Here is an 18,536-nt window from a genome sequence, read left to right as displayed (position 1 = left end):
AACTTTGGTGGTTGTGTCGCTGTTGACGACAGATCTGGTGCGTGGTGGAGCAGTGACAAATCCATTGACGAAGCCGATAAGCCTCTGACAAAACATGAGTGACTCAAACTGGATTTTTCATAGATATTAGTTGTTTGTTGTTGAGCTTAATTGTTACAGAACTGGAAACATGGACTTTTTTTGGAAAAGAATAGGTCGTTTCCATTGAATCATCTATTAAAGTTTACAATGGCTCTAATGCCATGAGAAAGATGAAAGAATTTCATTTTACTTGACTGAAATATTATATTTTCCAGATAGTTTGCTCAATGAGCTTACAATGGATTTTATAGAGAATTACATGGAACAATCTAGAACTTGATCGATCTTATCTTTTGATACAGCTGTAGAACTTAGTCATCATCTTTAGTTTGAAGACTGTCAAAACGGTTTTGCAGAAGGAGCATCTTTTTTTTGCTATTCTGACGTTTTGAGTTTAGGCATCACTATACACAACAACAATGCAAAAACATATGAACGATGTTGGGATGAAATGGTAATTAATTGCCAATACTACTGAATTTTTTCCTTAGAAAGCTACTTATTTTTTTAAGTCTAACGCCTCCTTGAAAGGCTACTGATTTTTTTCTTAGAAGACTACTAATTTTTCAGTTTAATGTCTCCTTAAATAGGTACTATTTTTTTTTTTTTTTGGGTTTCTTTTACATAGTTTATGGTTTGCTTATATAGATTTATTTGATTTCTCTAATTTCTAGTTTTGTTTGATATGGTCTTAACATTGTCTTACCTTATAGTTTATGCTTCGCTTTTATGGTTTCACATCATAAAAAGATTCCTTTCATATTTTTTTAGCTTGTACTTGTGGTTTTGTTTGGCATGGATAACTGAACTCGGGAAGAAAGCTAATATGATTCACTTCATGGAAGAAACTCACTTAAACAAGAAAACACGTGCAATTGATAACACGAAGACAAAATAGATTCTAGAGATGGCTCAAAGTAAGTTGAAAGCTCACAAATTCTCAAGGTCAAACTAAAGGAGATGACTTTGTTCAGTCTGACGCTTCCACGCAAGAGGAGTTTAACTATTATCATGCTCGAAGACTTGAAGTAAGTAAATTTTAGTTTCATCTTTCACTGATATATGTGTTGCTTCTACTATCTTCATCGAATAATGATGTTTGGTTCCAAGATTAGAGGCGGCTGCTATATGGGTTTGGTAAACTTTGGATGAAGGATGCTCGTCTTCTACTTCAACTCTACCTCTACCACGGATTCCTAAGTTACAAAAAGAAACGAAAACATTGAAGGAGCGTGAAGTCCATAAAGACGTTCAAATCAAATATCTTATGGAATGCAACAAGGTCTCCCTCGAAGAATTTTGTTGCTACGAAATATTAGATATACCTACAAAATATTTAGTAACTATACAAGTAATATTTGTAGTGACCGTAGATCGAACATTGGAATTTTTTGTTTTATTTTACTTTGCTTGTAAGAATGTTTGAATTTGGATTATAATATCGAATTTAGAATTTTAAATTTAAAATACATTGAAACAGATTTAAATATTTTGCTACCAGAACTAAAGTCGTAGGAAATTGGTCAGAAGGAAAACTTGTAAAATTTGTTGGGTAGAAAAATGAAATTGAAAATTTTTGTAGAAAACTGGTAAGATTTGTTTTGTAGGAAAATGAAATAAAAGTTTTAGTAGAAAAATGGAAGGGAATTAGTAATTTACCACGACATAATTTCGTCCGGAAATGGAAAAAAGCGTTTTTTTTACAATATTTTTACACGTGTAAAAAAGAAGATACTTTTCTTCTATTACTTATTTTAGTTTCAAATTTTATTGGCAACAACAAATATGATATCAAGATTTGAGAGGGATAATTTTTTTTTTTATCTGTTTATCTCTTGTTTCTAGAAATGCAAATGTAAGTGCGGATTCATTGACACGTCAAACGCATACATCTCTACATAATGTTTAAAAAGAAAACAAAAACAAAAAAAAAAACAAAAAAAAAAANAGAAAAACATTCATGCAATTAACAACAAAGAATATATAAACCAAGAAAACAAGCATCATGTTACAGTACTAGCATTTAACTCCGCTGCCATAACTGTCTAAAATCTAGATATACTAGTAGCATTTAATTTTGAACTTAAGATCTATTCTTCTTCTTTTTTTTTTTTTTTTTTTTTTTTTTTTTTTTTTTTTTTTTTTTTTTTTTTTTNAAGAGCCAATTTGGAGGAAAAGAGTTCACAAACAAAACATGCTGCGGTGACAGTGTAAGATCTATTCTTTATTTAGTTGTATATAGTATTTTTAGTGTCGAAACATAAGAATTGTTTTTTGTTTGAATTATTATTTTATTAATCACATTGTCAATCAATATTAACGTTCAATTTCCTATCTTTTCAATTAATTTTGTTCTATAGTAGTTATTCTTTTTAAAATTAAATTTTGTTTTTGTTTTTCAGTTTTATTTTTTTGCATGAATACATAGCTTTGTTTCAAATAAAGATTATTGAGAAACAGAAATATAAGAAAGGATGAATATGCTGTCAAAAAAAAAAGAAAAAAAAAAAGAAAAGAAAGGATGAATATCAGAAATCAATTTATTTTTGTAAATATGAAGTTTAAATAGATTATATAAATGTATGGTTAAACGTTTACTCTGAAACGAGTTTCCATTTTAACACTAAAGTACAAAAGTCACGTCTAAATTTTATTTTATTCCCTCAACACGTTAACTAAACTCATACAACTCAAAGTCTCATGAAAAGATTCGATTACCAACCATACCTTATTAAAAAAGGAAAAATACAATAATCAAACCGCCACGACAAAAACACGTTACTAACTGAATTAATTAGTAAAGTTACTTATTGTTGCTCCTGGCTCCGTCGCCTTAGCTTCGGGCGACGGTTTCACATCCTTCGACGGCGTAACCGCCGTTCCGGTAAGCTCCAACGGCAAATCATTAGCAATACCCTTAAGGTAAAAAGTGTAGAACAGTTTCGTCGGGTACACAAGCTGTTGAAGCTTAACTTGTCCATACGCACCTTCAAAGATTCCGGAGCCACCAGTGATGGCTAGGAACGTGTCCTCGTAAGTCAAGTACGGTCCTTGTACGGACAAGTGGCCATAGTCACCGAAGTAGAAGCTATAAGACGCTTCGAATCTGTCGCCGCTCTTTTCAGGAACGTGTTGGATCAAAACGCAGAGACCTGCCGTGATCCCCACGCGTTTCTTGAGATCGCCAGTGTAGAGTTTGTTTGTGAATGGTACAAGATCGCCGAGACAGAGCTCTGTTGGTTTCTTGCCGAGTTTAAGAACTGCTGGACTGTTTCTATCTCCTTCGTTTAGCTCGTACACGTTCAATTCTTGGATCTTGTCTGAATCAAGAACTCGAGTTTATGAATTGGGTATTTGATTTTGAGGTTAAAGGTCAGTCCTTTATATTAAAAAGACAAAACAAAAGGATCTGGAAACTTACTTGGTCTGGAGAGTTCAGACTTCTTGCCCCAGTTCCAGAAGAAGGCTCGAGTAACGTTGAGGTTCTTGGTAGTAGATCTCGATCGGGAGAAGAAATCTGGACCGTTAGATGAGATTCCAAGGTTTTGGAAAGATCTGGAGAAACCCAGAAGAGATCTGCGATTAAAGTGATGGTTGTTACGGGAGAGATTGTTGAGATTTGGCATAGAGATGGATTCGAGAGACATAGCAGCAGAAGAAGCCATTGATCAAGAGAGAAGATTTTTGGAAACTTTGATATGATTGACTTTGAGGCTTTGGTTTTATGGTTGTTGAGTTGTGTAATTAGTTTACGCATCTGTATGCCTGTATTTATATTTGATGGTTCTGAAGTTGCACGTGCGTATTATTTGAAAAGTGTATTTCTAACGAAAGATGCTTTGTGAAGTTTCCCACTCGGTTCCGATGGTCTAAAAGCGTAAGCTAGAGAATTTCATTGTAATTTATTTATTGACTTACAACCGTGTTACAAATAATATTAAGGAGTACGAGATCTCAAAGTAATGGGAATATACTAAAAAGTCAAAAGATCAAGGTCTTGTGGATCCGCATGTTTTAGCGAAGGTATACAAAATATTTTCAAATAGTTCTATGATCACTAACAAAATCAAATTGATTTTGATGTTCTTAATTTGTGAATTTATGAAACATGAAGTTTACTACTGACTGTCACATTACAAATAGTTTGAATTTTTCGCCTATCTTCGGTCCTTCTTTGATGCTCTCTTGAATGGCTATGTTGCAGTCTTGTAGACAGGCACGACTCAAAACAAAATTAGATGCGGTGCTAAAATAAATAAAAAACAATTTTGTAATAAATATTTTTTAAACTTGTAAATTTTGGACCCTAAAATTCTTAGTAAAATTGTTGAAAAATGATAGGACTTTGTGCATATGCACCGTCGGCACACCCTTAGAGTCGGAGCTGCTTGTAGATGTATCATTTCCAAACAAGTTTTGACAACTCTCTTAGCTAAGGCTTTGAAGGGATGTTATGGACATAGTAGACTATATCACACTCTAATTTTTGGAGCAGATAATAATTGGTCGCATACCAAATTTTTTTTTACGTAAAAGTGGTCCATAATTGAGATGCAGTGAATTATTCTTAATATTTACTATTAAAAATATGATAAATAAAAAATGGTCTGGTTCATAAATATATTTATTCCAACTGCTGTAACCATTAGAACCGTAAAACTCGTCAATTTACTAACTTTTTACTGCCAACTACATGAAAATATACATCGATGCGTTAGAGGGCTGGACCATTTCTAATGCAAATTTTATTATGATATGATCATGCCGGTAGATATATATCTTGCCATAGGACCAAAAATATAAATTGGCCAATTTATATCACATTCATTTTTTTAGTTTTTAGTCCATTTAATAAAGAAAAAAAATCTAAGATTGGACCTTATATGTAAGAACTTTCCAAGAAAATCAAAATATCAACTCCTAGATATATTTATGAGAATTTAGAAGTGACAAAAAAGAATATTTGTGCGGTCCTTGACTGTTGCACATTTGTCCACCCAACTTGAGCAGGATCTGGATGTGCTTCCAACAGCTTCTGCTTTTTTTTTAAAAAAAATTTGCTTTTGCCGATCTGTAATATTTTCCGATTGATAGATTACGTGCAAGTTATGTAATAATGTAAGAGATGGTTCATGCATCTTTTCAGTAGCATCGGTCCCAGATGTATTACCAGTTCCATCTGAATCTAAAACTCCAAAATTCTCTGAATACATAGATTTCAAACAATTCCCATCAAGCATTTGGGAGTCAGATGGTGGGACACGGAACACTGGTTTTGTCTTATCATTCGATTGTTTTGAGAATTAGTTAGAGAATTCTCTATCAACACTATTATTCATCTCTCAAAAAACGCTCTTAGGCACAGTTCCCGAGCTAGCTGAAAGAAGTAAAATAAGTTCAAGATAACAGATCTTACCCACTTTTATTTTCTTTTCTAGCAAAATTTATTCTATTTTTGGCTTTATATGATGCCTTGAGGCGGCCGGCGTCCTCCCTAGTGAGTCCGGCATAGCAGACCACCATCCACTATGTGAGCTGTGCTGACCCTACTAAACAAGTTACAAGGAAACAAAGTGTTATTTAGGGTGAATCCCGAGCCCTAATGGCAGAAACTGCATAGCACATAATTGAAGCGACCACAAACGCAAAGCTTAGTTTTCTGGAAGAGCTAAGCTAGGATCTGCCAGTACACCCTTCACTGCAAGTTGATTCACCATTGGCAGCCCCAAAAAGGAAAAGAAGACACCCTCCGATTGCAAAACCTACAAGCAGGAAACCGTCACAACTTTGGGTGCAAAGTCAAGTAAGCGAAACAAGGTGATTATCTAGAACTCACCCAAGATAAAACTAAGAGAGATTCACAAACGAGTCTCTCCGGACATAATTTTCCTCATGGCGACAAAGAATTCTGATGAACTTTTTTCTCACGAAGCTTCAAAGTATGAATTTCTCAGCAAACAAACAGGTCTCACCTCATAGCCCTGGAGGGGGTGGCCTTGCACTTCTCTAGCAACAACATTTGGAAGTTGAGATAATTCAATATTGCTCAACCTTCATAGACACTTGTATTAAAGCTCAAGGTAGAGATTTCTTTATCACCTTTGTTTATGGGAAGCCTGAGAAAACAAAGATAAAAGCAATTAGAGAGCAACTATCAACAATAGACAAAAACAGAGAAGAACCATGGTACCTAACTGGGGACTTTAATGACATCATTGACTCATCTTAAAAACAAGGAGGTCATGATAGCCCTGAGGGCTCTTACATTGAACTGCGGACCTTTATGTCAGAGTATGATCTTTTCGATCCTCAACATGCGGGGAACTTCTTGTCCTAGCGTGGAAAAAGATACGACCGTTAAGTTAATTATCGACTGGATAAAGCAATGTCGAATAGCTCCTGTGATAGAATCTTACCGTTGAGGTTGCACTAAATATCTCAACTTTGAGGGCTTGGATCATAGACCACTGGTGACTTACTATGACCTGCACCATAAAAGGCAAAAAGGCCTCTACAGATATGACAATACACTATGAAGGACCAAAGAAGTCACCCAACTGATTCGCAACTAGTGGAAGCCAGAAGAAGATGAGGAGGTAGAAAGTAAAATCAATCGTTGTCAGAAGGCCAATTCATTGGTCAAAAAAATACCACATAAGATAGCCAAATGAGAATAGAGACTAGACGGAAAAAGCTTGTAACGCCCCGACTGCCACCTCTCAGTGTGCCCTATGTCCTCCCCCATTCCATAGCCTCATCTTCCTTAATGGACCTCACGTCCTCTCACTAGTCCCGTGAGCTCATCCATATCCGACAGTCGGTTTGTTATGTCTAGGAGGTTTTCAAGACTTGTTATCGTCCCTACAAATCACCAAATGATATTTTCTTGTGTTTTGTCCTCACTCGCATAGTTCCGATAGTCACTTTCGGAAGATCACTCATCCTGAAACTACTACAGCCAAACACGCTTAACTTTGGAGTTCTTTCAGGACCCTTGACCGAAAAGATAAGTGCAGTTTGGTGACATAGGTAGCCAAATCAATTCTTTTAAACCTCTCCGAAAACCAGGGTGTCACAATTCACCCCCACTAACATATCATAACATCCTCATTGCACAGCAATATCATCACAACGGTGACCCCACACTCGTCTGGGTTCGGCTCTGATATCAGTTGTAACGCCCTGACCGCCACCTCTCAATGGACCCCATGTCCACTCCCAGTCCATGGGCCCACCTTTCTTAATGGGCCTCACGTCCTTTCACTAGGCGTGTGAACCCATCCATATTCGACGGTCCGTATGTTACATCCGGGAGGTTTTAGAGACTTTTTACCATCCCTACAAATCATCACATGATCTTTTCTTGTGATTTTTCCTCACTTGCACAGTTTCGGCAGTCACTTCCCATAAGGTCACCCATCCTGAGACTACTCCTGCTCAAGCACGCTTAACTCTGGAGTTCTCTCAAGACTCTTAACCAAAAAGATAAGTGCACTTTGGTGACTAATCAACAGGTCAATTAAAACCCAATGTGTACTCCACCATGATCTAGTGGTATCGTTGTAACACTTCAGAATCGAATCCATAGAGACCAAGCTATTGCACTATGAAATTATCAAGATCAAATATAGCTAAGACAAAAGAAGTTTGTGTTTGAAAGTCACTAACAAAGGAGTAAATAAAAGAGTGTTTAAAATCAATAAATAAAAGCATTGGGTGCAAGGAATCATTAGGGATTATGATCACGAATTTAGATGATTACATAGGGATGCATTAAACACAATTCTTGAACTCAAATCACGTTTGTAAAGCTATCCTACTTCCGCAGCAATAACTATCTAAGCAATGAATTTACTAAATCCTAAACTTCCGTTTGAATCTAGCAAATCAAGCAAGAATTAATAGGTTCAGGTTTGATTAGTTCACAAGATGCCTCAACTTTAACTTCCGTTGGCTATGGTCCACCTTGCTCACCTAAGTTCTTTTCCAGCAACTCAACAACACTTTTGGTGCCGCGATGAATTAAACCTAAGATCATAAACTAGGTAGCTAATCTAGTTTAGGCTTTAAGAAAACAAAAAATGAAGAACAAAATAGATCAACCCAAAATCTAAAACACCATAGTTAAAGAATCATAAAACCCTTTGAAACCCAAAACCCAATAGAGAAACTACTCAGCCATAGAGAAACAGAAACAGCAAATCAAAGATGAAGAAAACATAATTGAATTGCAAAAGAAATAAAGAGAGTTTAGAAATTTTCTCCAAGGTGTCAAGAAGGATTAGAGATCTTCTCCCAAAGTTACAAGTGCTCAAAGGCTGCGTAGAATAAAAGTTGTCCTTTTTAGAGGTCGTACCTCTTGCTTAAATACTAAAATAAAACCCTAAAAGTCAGTTTAAATCGAAAAAGGAAAAGTTGCTTCGGGTTCGAGATCGGTCGATCCAAAATATGGATCAGCCGATCTAGGATGCTTTTTTCTGTGTTTGCTCCATCTATTTGCTAATCCGATCAGTCTTCACCAAAATGGCTCCATAAGCTTGTTCCCATCCCCAAAACACTCAGTTTCCTTCAAAAGAACCTAGAACCTGTACAAACTCATAAAAGACTCTAAAAGCACACTTTGACTCAATAAAAGACTCAAAACAAACCTAAAAACTATGGCTAAAACCAATAAAATACAGACACATCAGTGACATAGGTCGCCAAATCAATTCTTTTAAACCTCTCTCCAAACTAGGATGTCACAAAGATGGAATAAGCTATGTATAGCCAAGACTTTAACTTAATCTAACTAGCATTAATCAATGATGAGTTAAAACAAGCGTAGAAAGATGAACAAGAGTTTTGGAAACAGCGAAGCAGACAACTTTGGCTTATCATTGGTGATAAAAACACTGGATATTTTCATGCCATAACAAAAGGAAGGAAAATTATCAACAAGTTTTCAATGTTAGAGGATGATGAGGGCCAAGCTTTCTATGAAGACGACAAAATATTGGATGTCATAACTGAATACTATTAGAACCCCTTCAAATCATCAGAGACCACAAATACTATAACTGTTGCATAAGCCATCAGCCCCCGCATTACAGAGAAAACCAATGCTGAACTCATAACCATAAATTTGCCAGACGAGATCAAACCAGCATGTTTCTCCATCCAGTCTGACAAGGTGGCTGGACCGGATGGCTTCTCCGTAAGTTTTTTTTCTAAACAAATTGGCACACAGTAGGTCCTCAAATTGTCTAAAAATATAGAGCTCTTTACCTCTAGAATCCTACCGAAAAATATCAATAATACTCATGTCAGACTAATCCCTAAATGAACAAACCCAAAGAAGATGTCATGTCATACTACATACCAATAGCCCTATCCACGGTTTATTACAAAATCATATACAAAATCCTTACCAAGAGGCTACAACCCATCTTGCACACACTTTGTTGTAGAGAACCAATCTGCCTTTGTACCCCAAAGATCGATCTCAGATATTGTGCTCATCACACATGGAGTCCTTCATTATCTTCACTCATCGTCTACAAAACAATGATGTTACATGGTTGTGAAAGCAGAGATGAGTAAATCATAAGACATAACTGAATGGAACTTTTTTAGTAAAGTACTTGAAAAAATGGGTTTCCACGCGACTTAGATCAATTGGACTCTGCAATGCATCACCACGGTGATTTACTCTTACCTCTTAAATAGAGCATCCAAAGGATTGGTTACTCCCCAGAGAGGTATACAGCAGGGGGATCCTTGTCCCCTTTCCTATTTATATTTTGTAGTGAAGTTTTGACGGATCTCTACCAAAAAGCACAAAGATAAAATAAAAGCAAAGGCATAAAAGTTGGAAAATCAAGTCCGAAGATTAGCCACTTAATTTGATGCAAATCCTCCATCAATATGAGCTAGCATCAGGCAGAAGATCAACACTGCCAAATCAGCTATAAATTTTTCTGCCAAAACTCCCATGGAGACCAAAGAGAGAATTAAAACCCAACTGGGAATCCAAAAAGAAGGAGGTTTAGGGAAATATTTTGGTTTACCTGAATTATTTGACAGAAAGAAGAAAGGCTTATTCAACAGCATAATGGATAGGATCCGACAACAAGCATGCGGCTTGCCATCTCGATATCTATCGGCAGCTAGAAAAACAACACTGCTAAAATCTGTCTTAGCGGCCATGAAAACCTACTCCATTTCTTGCTTCAAGCTCTCTAATTCCATGTACAAGCGTATCCAATCCATCTTAACCCGTTTTTGGTGGTATGAGAGTATGGATAAAAATAAAATGTGTTGGGTATTGATATGCTCAAATTTACCCTAGAGCTACTCTCTCAAATTAAGAGGTCACTGTAATACTTAGGGGTCGAATTCCACAGAGACTCAAGATCAAACACAATAAATTATATAGTTTTGTTATTACGTTAAACAAGATGATTTAAATTAAAAAGGCAAAGCAAAATATTAAATTAAACTGTTGTAAATTCAAGAGATCAAAAAGCTAGGTCCAGGAAATTTCTCAGGAAATTACAAAATATTAAATCAATAATTAAATAGGATTCAAATAATTAAAAATCAGATCTAGAACTCTAAACTCTTTTATAAAATAAATCAGTTCTCACTGCAAATATTATCTAAATTTAAAACCAGAAAATCCAAATCTCTTTGTAAAATTCTAGGTTAAAAATCAGCTTTAAAAACAGGTTTAAATTGTTCACAAAATCACTAAATCAAATCTCTTTGCAGAAAGTAATTTTGCTCATCAAAAGGTTTTATCAGGAAAATCAATTATATTCTCATATCAATCAATAATCCTAAGATCTAAATCCAGATGACTAATCAAAGATCTCGTATTAAGAACAATTTATGATGAAGATCTAGATAAAGAATCCTAAATAAACAGATCTAATAAATCATAAAATCCCTGTGAAAAACCCTGAACCTAACAAGCAAACTACTCAGATATAATCAATGAAGCACAAGACATCATTCTGAATAATATGCAATAGAAATTAAAAAAGAGGGAGTTCAAGAATTCTTCTCTCAAAGCAGTTCAAATCTCTCTCCAAAAAGCTCTCAAAATCTCACAGGGTTGCAGAAAATAAAACCTGCTAGAATAAAACTTCAGGGTTTTCTAAAACCCAAAAACACTATATATATCCTAAAACACGTCAGGGACTTGTGTTGCAAATATGGAAAACTTCGGGCAACTTTGTAAAACTTCCAAATTTGTGATTCTTCATCGGCTGGAGAGGGTGTCGACCGATGCTCCTAAGTGGTGTCGATCGATGCCCTTGTTTTGATCCGAGTCCAAATTGATTCTTCGATATTTATGCTCCAAAATGATCCAAATTGCTCCACTTTGCTCCTTCTGTGCCAAAGTCCTAGAAAACCTGCAAAGACTCAAAAACATCCTAGAAAACAAATCAAAAGACTCCTTATATCATGGTTAAAAACCACAAAAACCATGATATATCAGGTATCGTGGAACAAGCTAACAAGAGCAAAAGGAGAAGGCGAGCTAGGTTTAAGAGACTTATAGAGCTTTAATGACGCTCTCCTGGCCAACATCAGCTGGAGAATTTTGAAAAACCCTGATTGTCTCTTGGTAAAGGTTCTCTTAGGTAAATACTGCCATACTACCCCGTTCCTAGACAGTGTAGCTCCTGCTTCCACTTCTCATGGTTGAAGGGAAATCCTAATTGGCAAAGAGCTCCTGAAATCACAGCTAGGAAGGTAATCGGTAATGGGAATGATACCCTTATCTAAACATATTCCTGGATCTCTCTTACCTCCCCACTGATACCAATGGGCCCTCTCCCGAAAGATACAAAAACCCAGACTGTTGCATATCTGACATCTCCTGCAACAAAGGACTGGGATAAATAAAAGTTACAACGAACCCTCCAAAGATACGTCGACCAAATTCTGAAGATCAAGTTAAGTAAACTAAGAGCAAAAGATACTTACGTCTGGCTACCAACGATATTTGGTATCTACTCTGAAAAATCTGGTTACTATGAGACCAACGTCCACTGCCCAGAAAATACCTTACAACAAGATTTGAATAGAGGCTTCAAGTAGTATGCTTACATTTGGAGTACAAAAAACTTCACCAAATATTAAATTCTTTATGTGGAAATTGATTAGAGGAGCATTACCGGTGGGGGAAAACTTGAGGGCATGAAATGTGAATAAAGATGCGGTCTGCCCTTTTTGTGGAAACCTTGAGTCAACTCTACACCTTTTCTTCTCTAGCAGATTCACCAAAGAAGACTGGAACTTCGCTCCTCTGAAAGTACCAAGGAACCCGCATCATTTTACTACCATTAGAGAGGGTTTTGAAACACTAAGGCACCATCGCTTTGCCACCTTCCGGAGTTCGACAATGCCCATTCACCCTTGGATTCTCTGGAAGATCTGGAAAAAGCGTAACCACCATATCTTTTCCAAACGTCACAACTCTCTGGGAGAAACCGTATCAACTGCGTTATACCTATCTCGTGAATGGCAGGAGGCCCAAGGAACGATCCAGGAACCAAAATAAATTCGCCCTAAAGAGAATATCCCCACCCTAAGATCCGATGTGTTGATACTCCAAACGATGCGGCTTGGGATGCGATCTCTCTTAAAGTTGGATTATGCTGTCAATTCTCAAATCATAGATCGGGTATCAAGATATTCGACTCCACTTCAGTGCCGCATGTCGGATCACCACTGATGGCTGAAGAGCTTGAGATGCTTGACGCCCTGAGACAAGCATCGTCACAAGGGTTCACAAAAAAATTTGTAGCTTCAGACTTAATTCAATTGATTGAAGTCATTAAATCGGAGATTCACTAGAAAGAACTCTACAAGATTTAACATATAATATTCTGATTATCTCTGCTTCTTTTGAAGAAATTTGTTTTAGATTTGTATCAAAAAAAAAAAATAAACAGGCGGATGCTTTAGCTAAGACTGCTCTACGAAATTCTCCTATTGTAAAGACCTAATTTTAATTAATGAAAGTTCTGACCTTGCAAAAAAAAAGTTAGAGAATTTTCATTTGCTTGGCCTCGTTTTTTTTTATGTCAAGCCCCAAAATATTATTTGCTTATTATTTCATTTGTTTATCATAAGATTAACAAATGCTTCAAAACTGTTGTTATCAATTGAAAACACTAGAATGTGGTTTTGTCGTTTTATTCTTCATTTTCCGTCCTCTTTACCTTCATCTCTTTTTACGCCAATCTCCTCTTCTTAGTTATCACATGTGTTTTGCCCAAAAAAAAAAAAAAAAGTTATCACATGTTTTTCCCCAAATTAAGTAGATGATTATGCATGTGAGCTTTACCATCATGGTCCTCTTCCATTCTTTTTTTTATAAAATTTATCAGCAACTTTTTAAACTTTGTGGATGGAGAACTTTGGCATGTGAAAAACAAAAAAAAAAACTTTGGCATGTAAATTTTACCAGACATTTTTTTTCACGATATATATACTTTATTGGCGACTACAAAAAAGAGATTAAAACATAGGACTAATATCAGGAATTAATTAGTATAGTTACTTATAACTCCGCTAAGCTCCAGCGCCTTAGCTTCCGCCGCTGGTTTCACGTCTTTAGACAGAGGAACCGGCGTTCCGGTGAGCTCGTCCGAAAAATCATTAGCCAACCCTTTAAGGTAAAAAGTGTAGAACAGTTTTGTCGGGTACACAAGCTGTTGAAGCTTAACCTGTCCGTACGCACCTTCGAAGACTCCTGTGCCACCAGTGATGGCCAAGAACGAGTCCTCATAAGTCAAGTACGGTCCTTGTACTGACAAGTGGCCGTAGTCTCCGAAGTAGAAGCTGTACGTAGCTTAGAATCTGTCACCGTTCTTCTCGGGGACGTGTTCGATCACGACGCAGAGACAGGCGGTGATTCCCACACGCTTCTTAAGATCGCCGGTGTAGAGTTTGTTTGTGAATGGGACAAGATCGCCGAGACCGAACATTAAGCTGAAGGCGTTTTTGAGAATTTTAGGGCTGTGTCTATCTAGTTCGTTGAGCTCGTACACGCTTAGTTCTTGAACTCTACCTGAAATTATCACAAGGAGAATGAAAAAAAAAAGTTAATATGTGAGTTGGGTACTTTGTAATTAATGAGAGATGAGATCATGTTTAGACAACTTACTTGGTCTAGCGTCTTGGGAGAGAGCTCGGGTAGGAGTGAGGTTCTTCTTGGGAGTGATACTTGATGGAGAGGAGAAATTTCGACCGTTGGATGAGATTCCAAGATTCTGAAAGGATTTAGAGAAACCAAGAAGAGAACTAGGATGAGATTGGTTATTGCATGACAGATTGTTTGGAGTTGTCATAGAGATAGATTGGAGAGACATAACAAAGGAAGCCATTGATCTAAGAAGACTGTTTAACACTTTTTTTTTTTTGGAAGGCTGTTATGAAATAGACTGGACTTTGGTTTATGAGATGAGTGATTCTAATTCTACTAAATGTCTGTTTATTTATAGATAAAGATCAGACATTGGATTGAATGATGCAATAGCTCTTTCTAAAATCTTGTAAAGTTCTCCAAATATGATATTTTGCATGACTTTATTTTGTAAAGAAATTGTCTAAAATCATGAACCAATAACATAATGATAATTGAACTCATTAACAATCCTAGATTCTTTTGTTTTAATTGAATAACACAAAACTTTTAATGACTTTATAAAAGTCTGAATCCAATAACCCAGATTTGTTAAGATTTTAAATGCCTTTTTACAAATCACAAACTAATAACACTAAACTTTAACAAAATCTTGATCTAATAACAACAGATTCTACGTAACATTTAAAATCTTTAAAGCTCTATTAAAATCTCAAACCAATAACTCCCACTTAAGGGTGGTATTGGATTCTAATTTATGAAGATTTTTGAAGGGTTCAACAATTCATTAAAAGTGAATAAGTGAAAGATTGTTAAAGATTGCTAGACAGTTTTTTTGATTAGTTTTCTAAAATCTTGTAAAGTCCTCCAAACAATCCATGTATTTTTATGATACTTTTCATGACTTTATTTTGTAAAGAAAGTGTCTAAAATCATGAACCAATAACATAATAATTGAACTCATTAACAATCCTAGATTCTTTTGTTTTAATTGAATAACACAAAACTTTTAATAACTTTATAAAAGTCTAAATCCAATAATCCAAATTTATTAAGATTTTAAATAACCTTTTACAAATCACAAATCTAATAAAATTAAACTTTAACAGAGTTTAACAAAATTTTGATCTAATAACAGCAGATTCTACATAAAATTTAAAATCTTTAAAACTCTATTCAAATCTCAAACCAATAACTCCCACTAAAAAAGTCAAAACATCAAAGTCTTGTCGATCAGCATGTTTTAGCGAAGGAGTATAAAGGTGGTCGGTTGTGTCAAATTTCTGTGTACACATAAAATATTTTCAAATAGTTCTATGATCTCTAACAAAATCAAATTGATTTTGATGTTCTTTGTGCATTTCTGAAACATGGAGTTTACTACTGACTGTCACATTACAAATAGTTTGAATTTTTCGCCTGTCTTCGGTCCTTCTTTGATTCCCTCTTGAATGGCTATGTTGCAGTCTTGTAGACACGCACGGCTCAAAACAAAATTAGATTAGATCAAGAGGTATTCATTTTGTAAATAATTTAAAGCCTTTGAGCGGCAGTAAAAAAAAACGCTCTTTTCACTCTCTAAAACCCTAGCCGCACAAAGTAGATATGAGGGAGATGAGGATGATACAGTCTACTCCGGCGCGTTTTTGCTGCTCTACCTCCACTCAGGTCCCTGTTCTTTGTTATTCATCGCTTTCATGGTGAGTTCTCGGTCTGGCGGTGGGTGTTGGCCTTGCTTCCCCGATGGTGTAGTGGAGTGGTAGATCCGCCCTAGATGCTTTTTGTGGTCGAGACCGGCGCTAGGAGACGCCTTGCCATTTCGCCGCTGATGAAGACTTAGTGGTTAGGTTTAAGGTGGCTCGGCTCACGGTGACAGTTTCAGATCTACAAAAGGTGGCGGAAGTCGAAAGGCGGATGGAGGGTTTTATACCTTTGTGGGAGAGATTAGCAATCGGATCTTTTTAGATATGTGTTGGCTGGCTCGGATTTGCTAGGTCGGGACAAGGAGGTGGTGGGCACCGTTTGTCTTCGATTTGGTTCAGTCCGGAAAGGGTGTTGCAGGTGAGATCTGACGGTGGCTCTAGGGCTTCTCCGGATCCGTTAGCTTCGGCTGAATAACTAGTGCCGCCGAAGGAGAAACAAAGTCATGCCCTTTGCTAACGCCGGAACTCCTGGACGGGAATCGATGTCTCCGGTAGTCAGACCAGGTCCGATCTACAACTCCGGCAGGTTGTTTCCGATAGTTTTCCTTTTTTGTAAACCGTTTGGGGTTAAATAAAATAAAAATCCATTTTGTGATATATATTTTCTAAATTTGTAAATTTTAAACCCTAAAATACTTAGCAAAATTGTTGAAAAATGATGGGACTCTAGGCATATGCACCGTGGGCACATCCTTAGAGCTGGGCTGCTTGTAGATGTACCATTTCCAAACAAATTTTGATAACTCTCTAAGCTAAGGCTTTGAAAGGATGTTATGGACAAAGTAAACTATATCACATTCTATTTTTTGGAGCGGATAATAATTTGTTGCATATTGAAACAATACGACCCGTTTTTTCAAAAAATATATATATAAATAATAATAATAATAATAATAATAATAATAATAATAATAATAATAATAATAATAATAATAATAATAATAATAATAATAATAAGTATAATAATAATAATAATAATAATAATAAGTACTCTACAACTAGTGGTCCGATACCCAATAGTCACCTAACCATAATTAAACCAAACAGCGAAAATAATACCAATACTAATGAATATCCAATAATTAATAACTAATAATTAAACCATAGCAAATATCTAATAACCAAATAACAGGAAACATAGAATCAGCAACCTAACAATGCCAAACAACTAATCGAGTCTCTAGAACATCCTCCTCTTCATTGCATTGATTCCACGATCACACTTTGCCTTTGCGTGTACCACAAACACAAATTGCAATGCATGAATATTTTATAAACACTCAGTAAGGCAATCCCCCCCCCCATCTATTGGGCTATACACACAAGCAATAGAGACATCACTAACCATCAACCAACAATCATTAACCAAACAACAACAAACCAGAACTTTGCATCAACCGACACCAACCATGCATCAATCAACACGACTGGGATTGCATCGGCCGACACAAGCTCGCATCGACCGACACAAGGTTCACTTTCATCGATTGACGCAATGCTCGACATTACGCAAAATCCCTAATTGCATCGACCGACGCCTTCACATAGCATCGACCGATGCTTCTAGGTCAATTCGCGTCGTCCTCGCATTGCATCGACCGACGCACAAAGTGCATCAACCAATGCACATGCCAAGCATCGTTTTCCCCAAAGCTTCTCGCCGGATCTTCGTTCCTACAACAATCAAAACTCGATCCCAAGCCCCAAGAAAGCCTCACAAGGTCCAGAATATCATTCTAACAAGCCACACAACACATAAACAAGCAGATCAGAGAAATCTCCAGCTTAGATAAGCCATGGTGATGCACTTACCTTTGCCACAGAAGATTCTGAACCACAAACAAGCAAGAACACGCTCCTAGGAAGCTCCTACAACGATCCGAGCTACAGATCTCTACAGAAATGCCTCCAACTCCAAGAATCTCACCAAAAACACTCAAGAACACTTTTCTCCTTTTCTTTTCTTCCAAAACGGCCAAACCTCGGCCACAACACGACAAACCCCTTTTATAAACGGTTTCAGGGTTTCCTAACCCCAAAATGCAACGTGTAACTTAAACTCGCCCGTACAAAACCGACCTTGCATCGACTATGTGCATCGACCGATGCACCCTCTAAACCGAGATTTCGGTTTGCGGATGTTACACATACGAAATTTATTTTTATGTAAAAGCGGTCCATAATTGATATGCAGTGAATTATTTTTAATATTTACTATTATAAATATGATAAATAAAAAATGGTCTGGTTCATAAATATATTTATTACAACTGTTTTAACCATTAGAACCGTAAAACTCGTCAATTTACTAACCTTTTACTACCAACTACATGAAAATATCAATTGATGCGTTAGAGGCAGGGCCATTTCTAATGCAATATTATTATGATATGATCATGCCTGACCCGGTAGATATATCTTGTCATAGGACCAAAAATATAAATTGACCAATTTATATCACATTCATTTTTTTGAGTTTTTAGTCCACTTAAAAAAGAAAAAAGAAATCTAAGATTGGACCCTTATATGTAAGAATTTATTCCAAGAAAATCAAAATATCAACTCCTAGATATATTTATGAGAATTTAGAAGTGACAGAAAAGAATATT

At 36.3% G+C, this 18,536-nt stretch overlaps 1 protein-coding gene, 1 long non-coding RNA gene and 1 pseudogene across 5 annotated transcripts; all 3 read right to left on the bottom strand.

Moving 5' to 3' along the window:
* LOC104790194 (allene oxide cyclase 3, chloroplastic-like) lies at positions 2,711-3,846 on the bottom strand. The gene is made up of 2 exons (XM_010515897.2): positions 3,503-3,846; positions 2,711-3,401 (listed from the first exon to the last, which is right to left on the bottom strand). The coding sequence occupies exons 1-2, from the start codon at positions 3,744-3,746 to the stop codon at positions 2,872-2,874; spliced, it is 774 nt and encodes a 257-aa protein (XP_010514199.1). The 5' UTR covers positions 3,747-3,846; the 3' UTR covers positions 2,711-2,871.
* On the bottom strand, positions 11,502-13,174 carry LOC104790193. 4 transcript variants are annotated; one of them, XR_768646.1, is made up of 4 exons: positions 13,106-13,174; positions 12,249-12,837; positions 12,058-12,137; positions 11,502-11,963 (listed from the first exon to the last, which is right to left on the bottom strand). It is a non-coding gene; the product is annotated as an uncharacterized LOC104790193 (long non-coding RNA). The 4 variants fall into 4 exon arrangements; XR_768647.2 differs by lacking the exon at positions 13,106-13,174 and having other exon boundaries at positions 11,502-11,815; positions 11,880-11,963; positions 12,249-13,099; XR_768645.2 differs by lacking the exon at positions 13,106-13,174 and having other exon boundaries at positions 11,502-11,803; positions 11,880-11,963; positions 12,249-13,099.
* Positions 13,586-14,600, bottom strand: LOC104790192 (annotated as a pseudogene).

Source organism: Camelina sativa, chromosome 6 (assembly GCF_000633955.1).
Source record: "Camelina sativa cultivar DH55 chromosome 6, Cs, whole genome shotgun sequence".
Taxonomy (NCBI): Eukaryota; Viridiplantae; Streptophyta; class Magnoliopsida; order Brassicales; family Brassicaceae; genus Camelina; species Camelina sativa.
The sequence above is the reverse complement of the archived record's forward strand: the minus strand, read 5'-3'. Positions and strand labels throughout refer to the sequence as shown.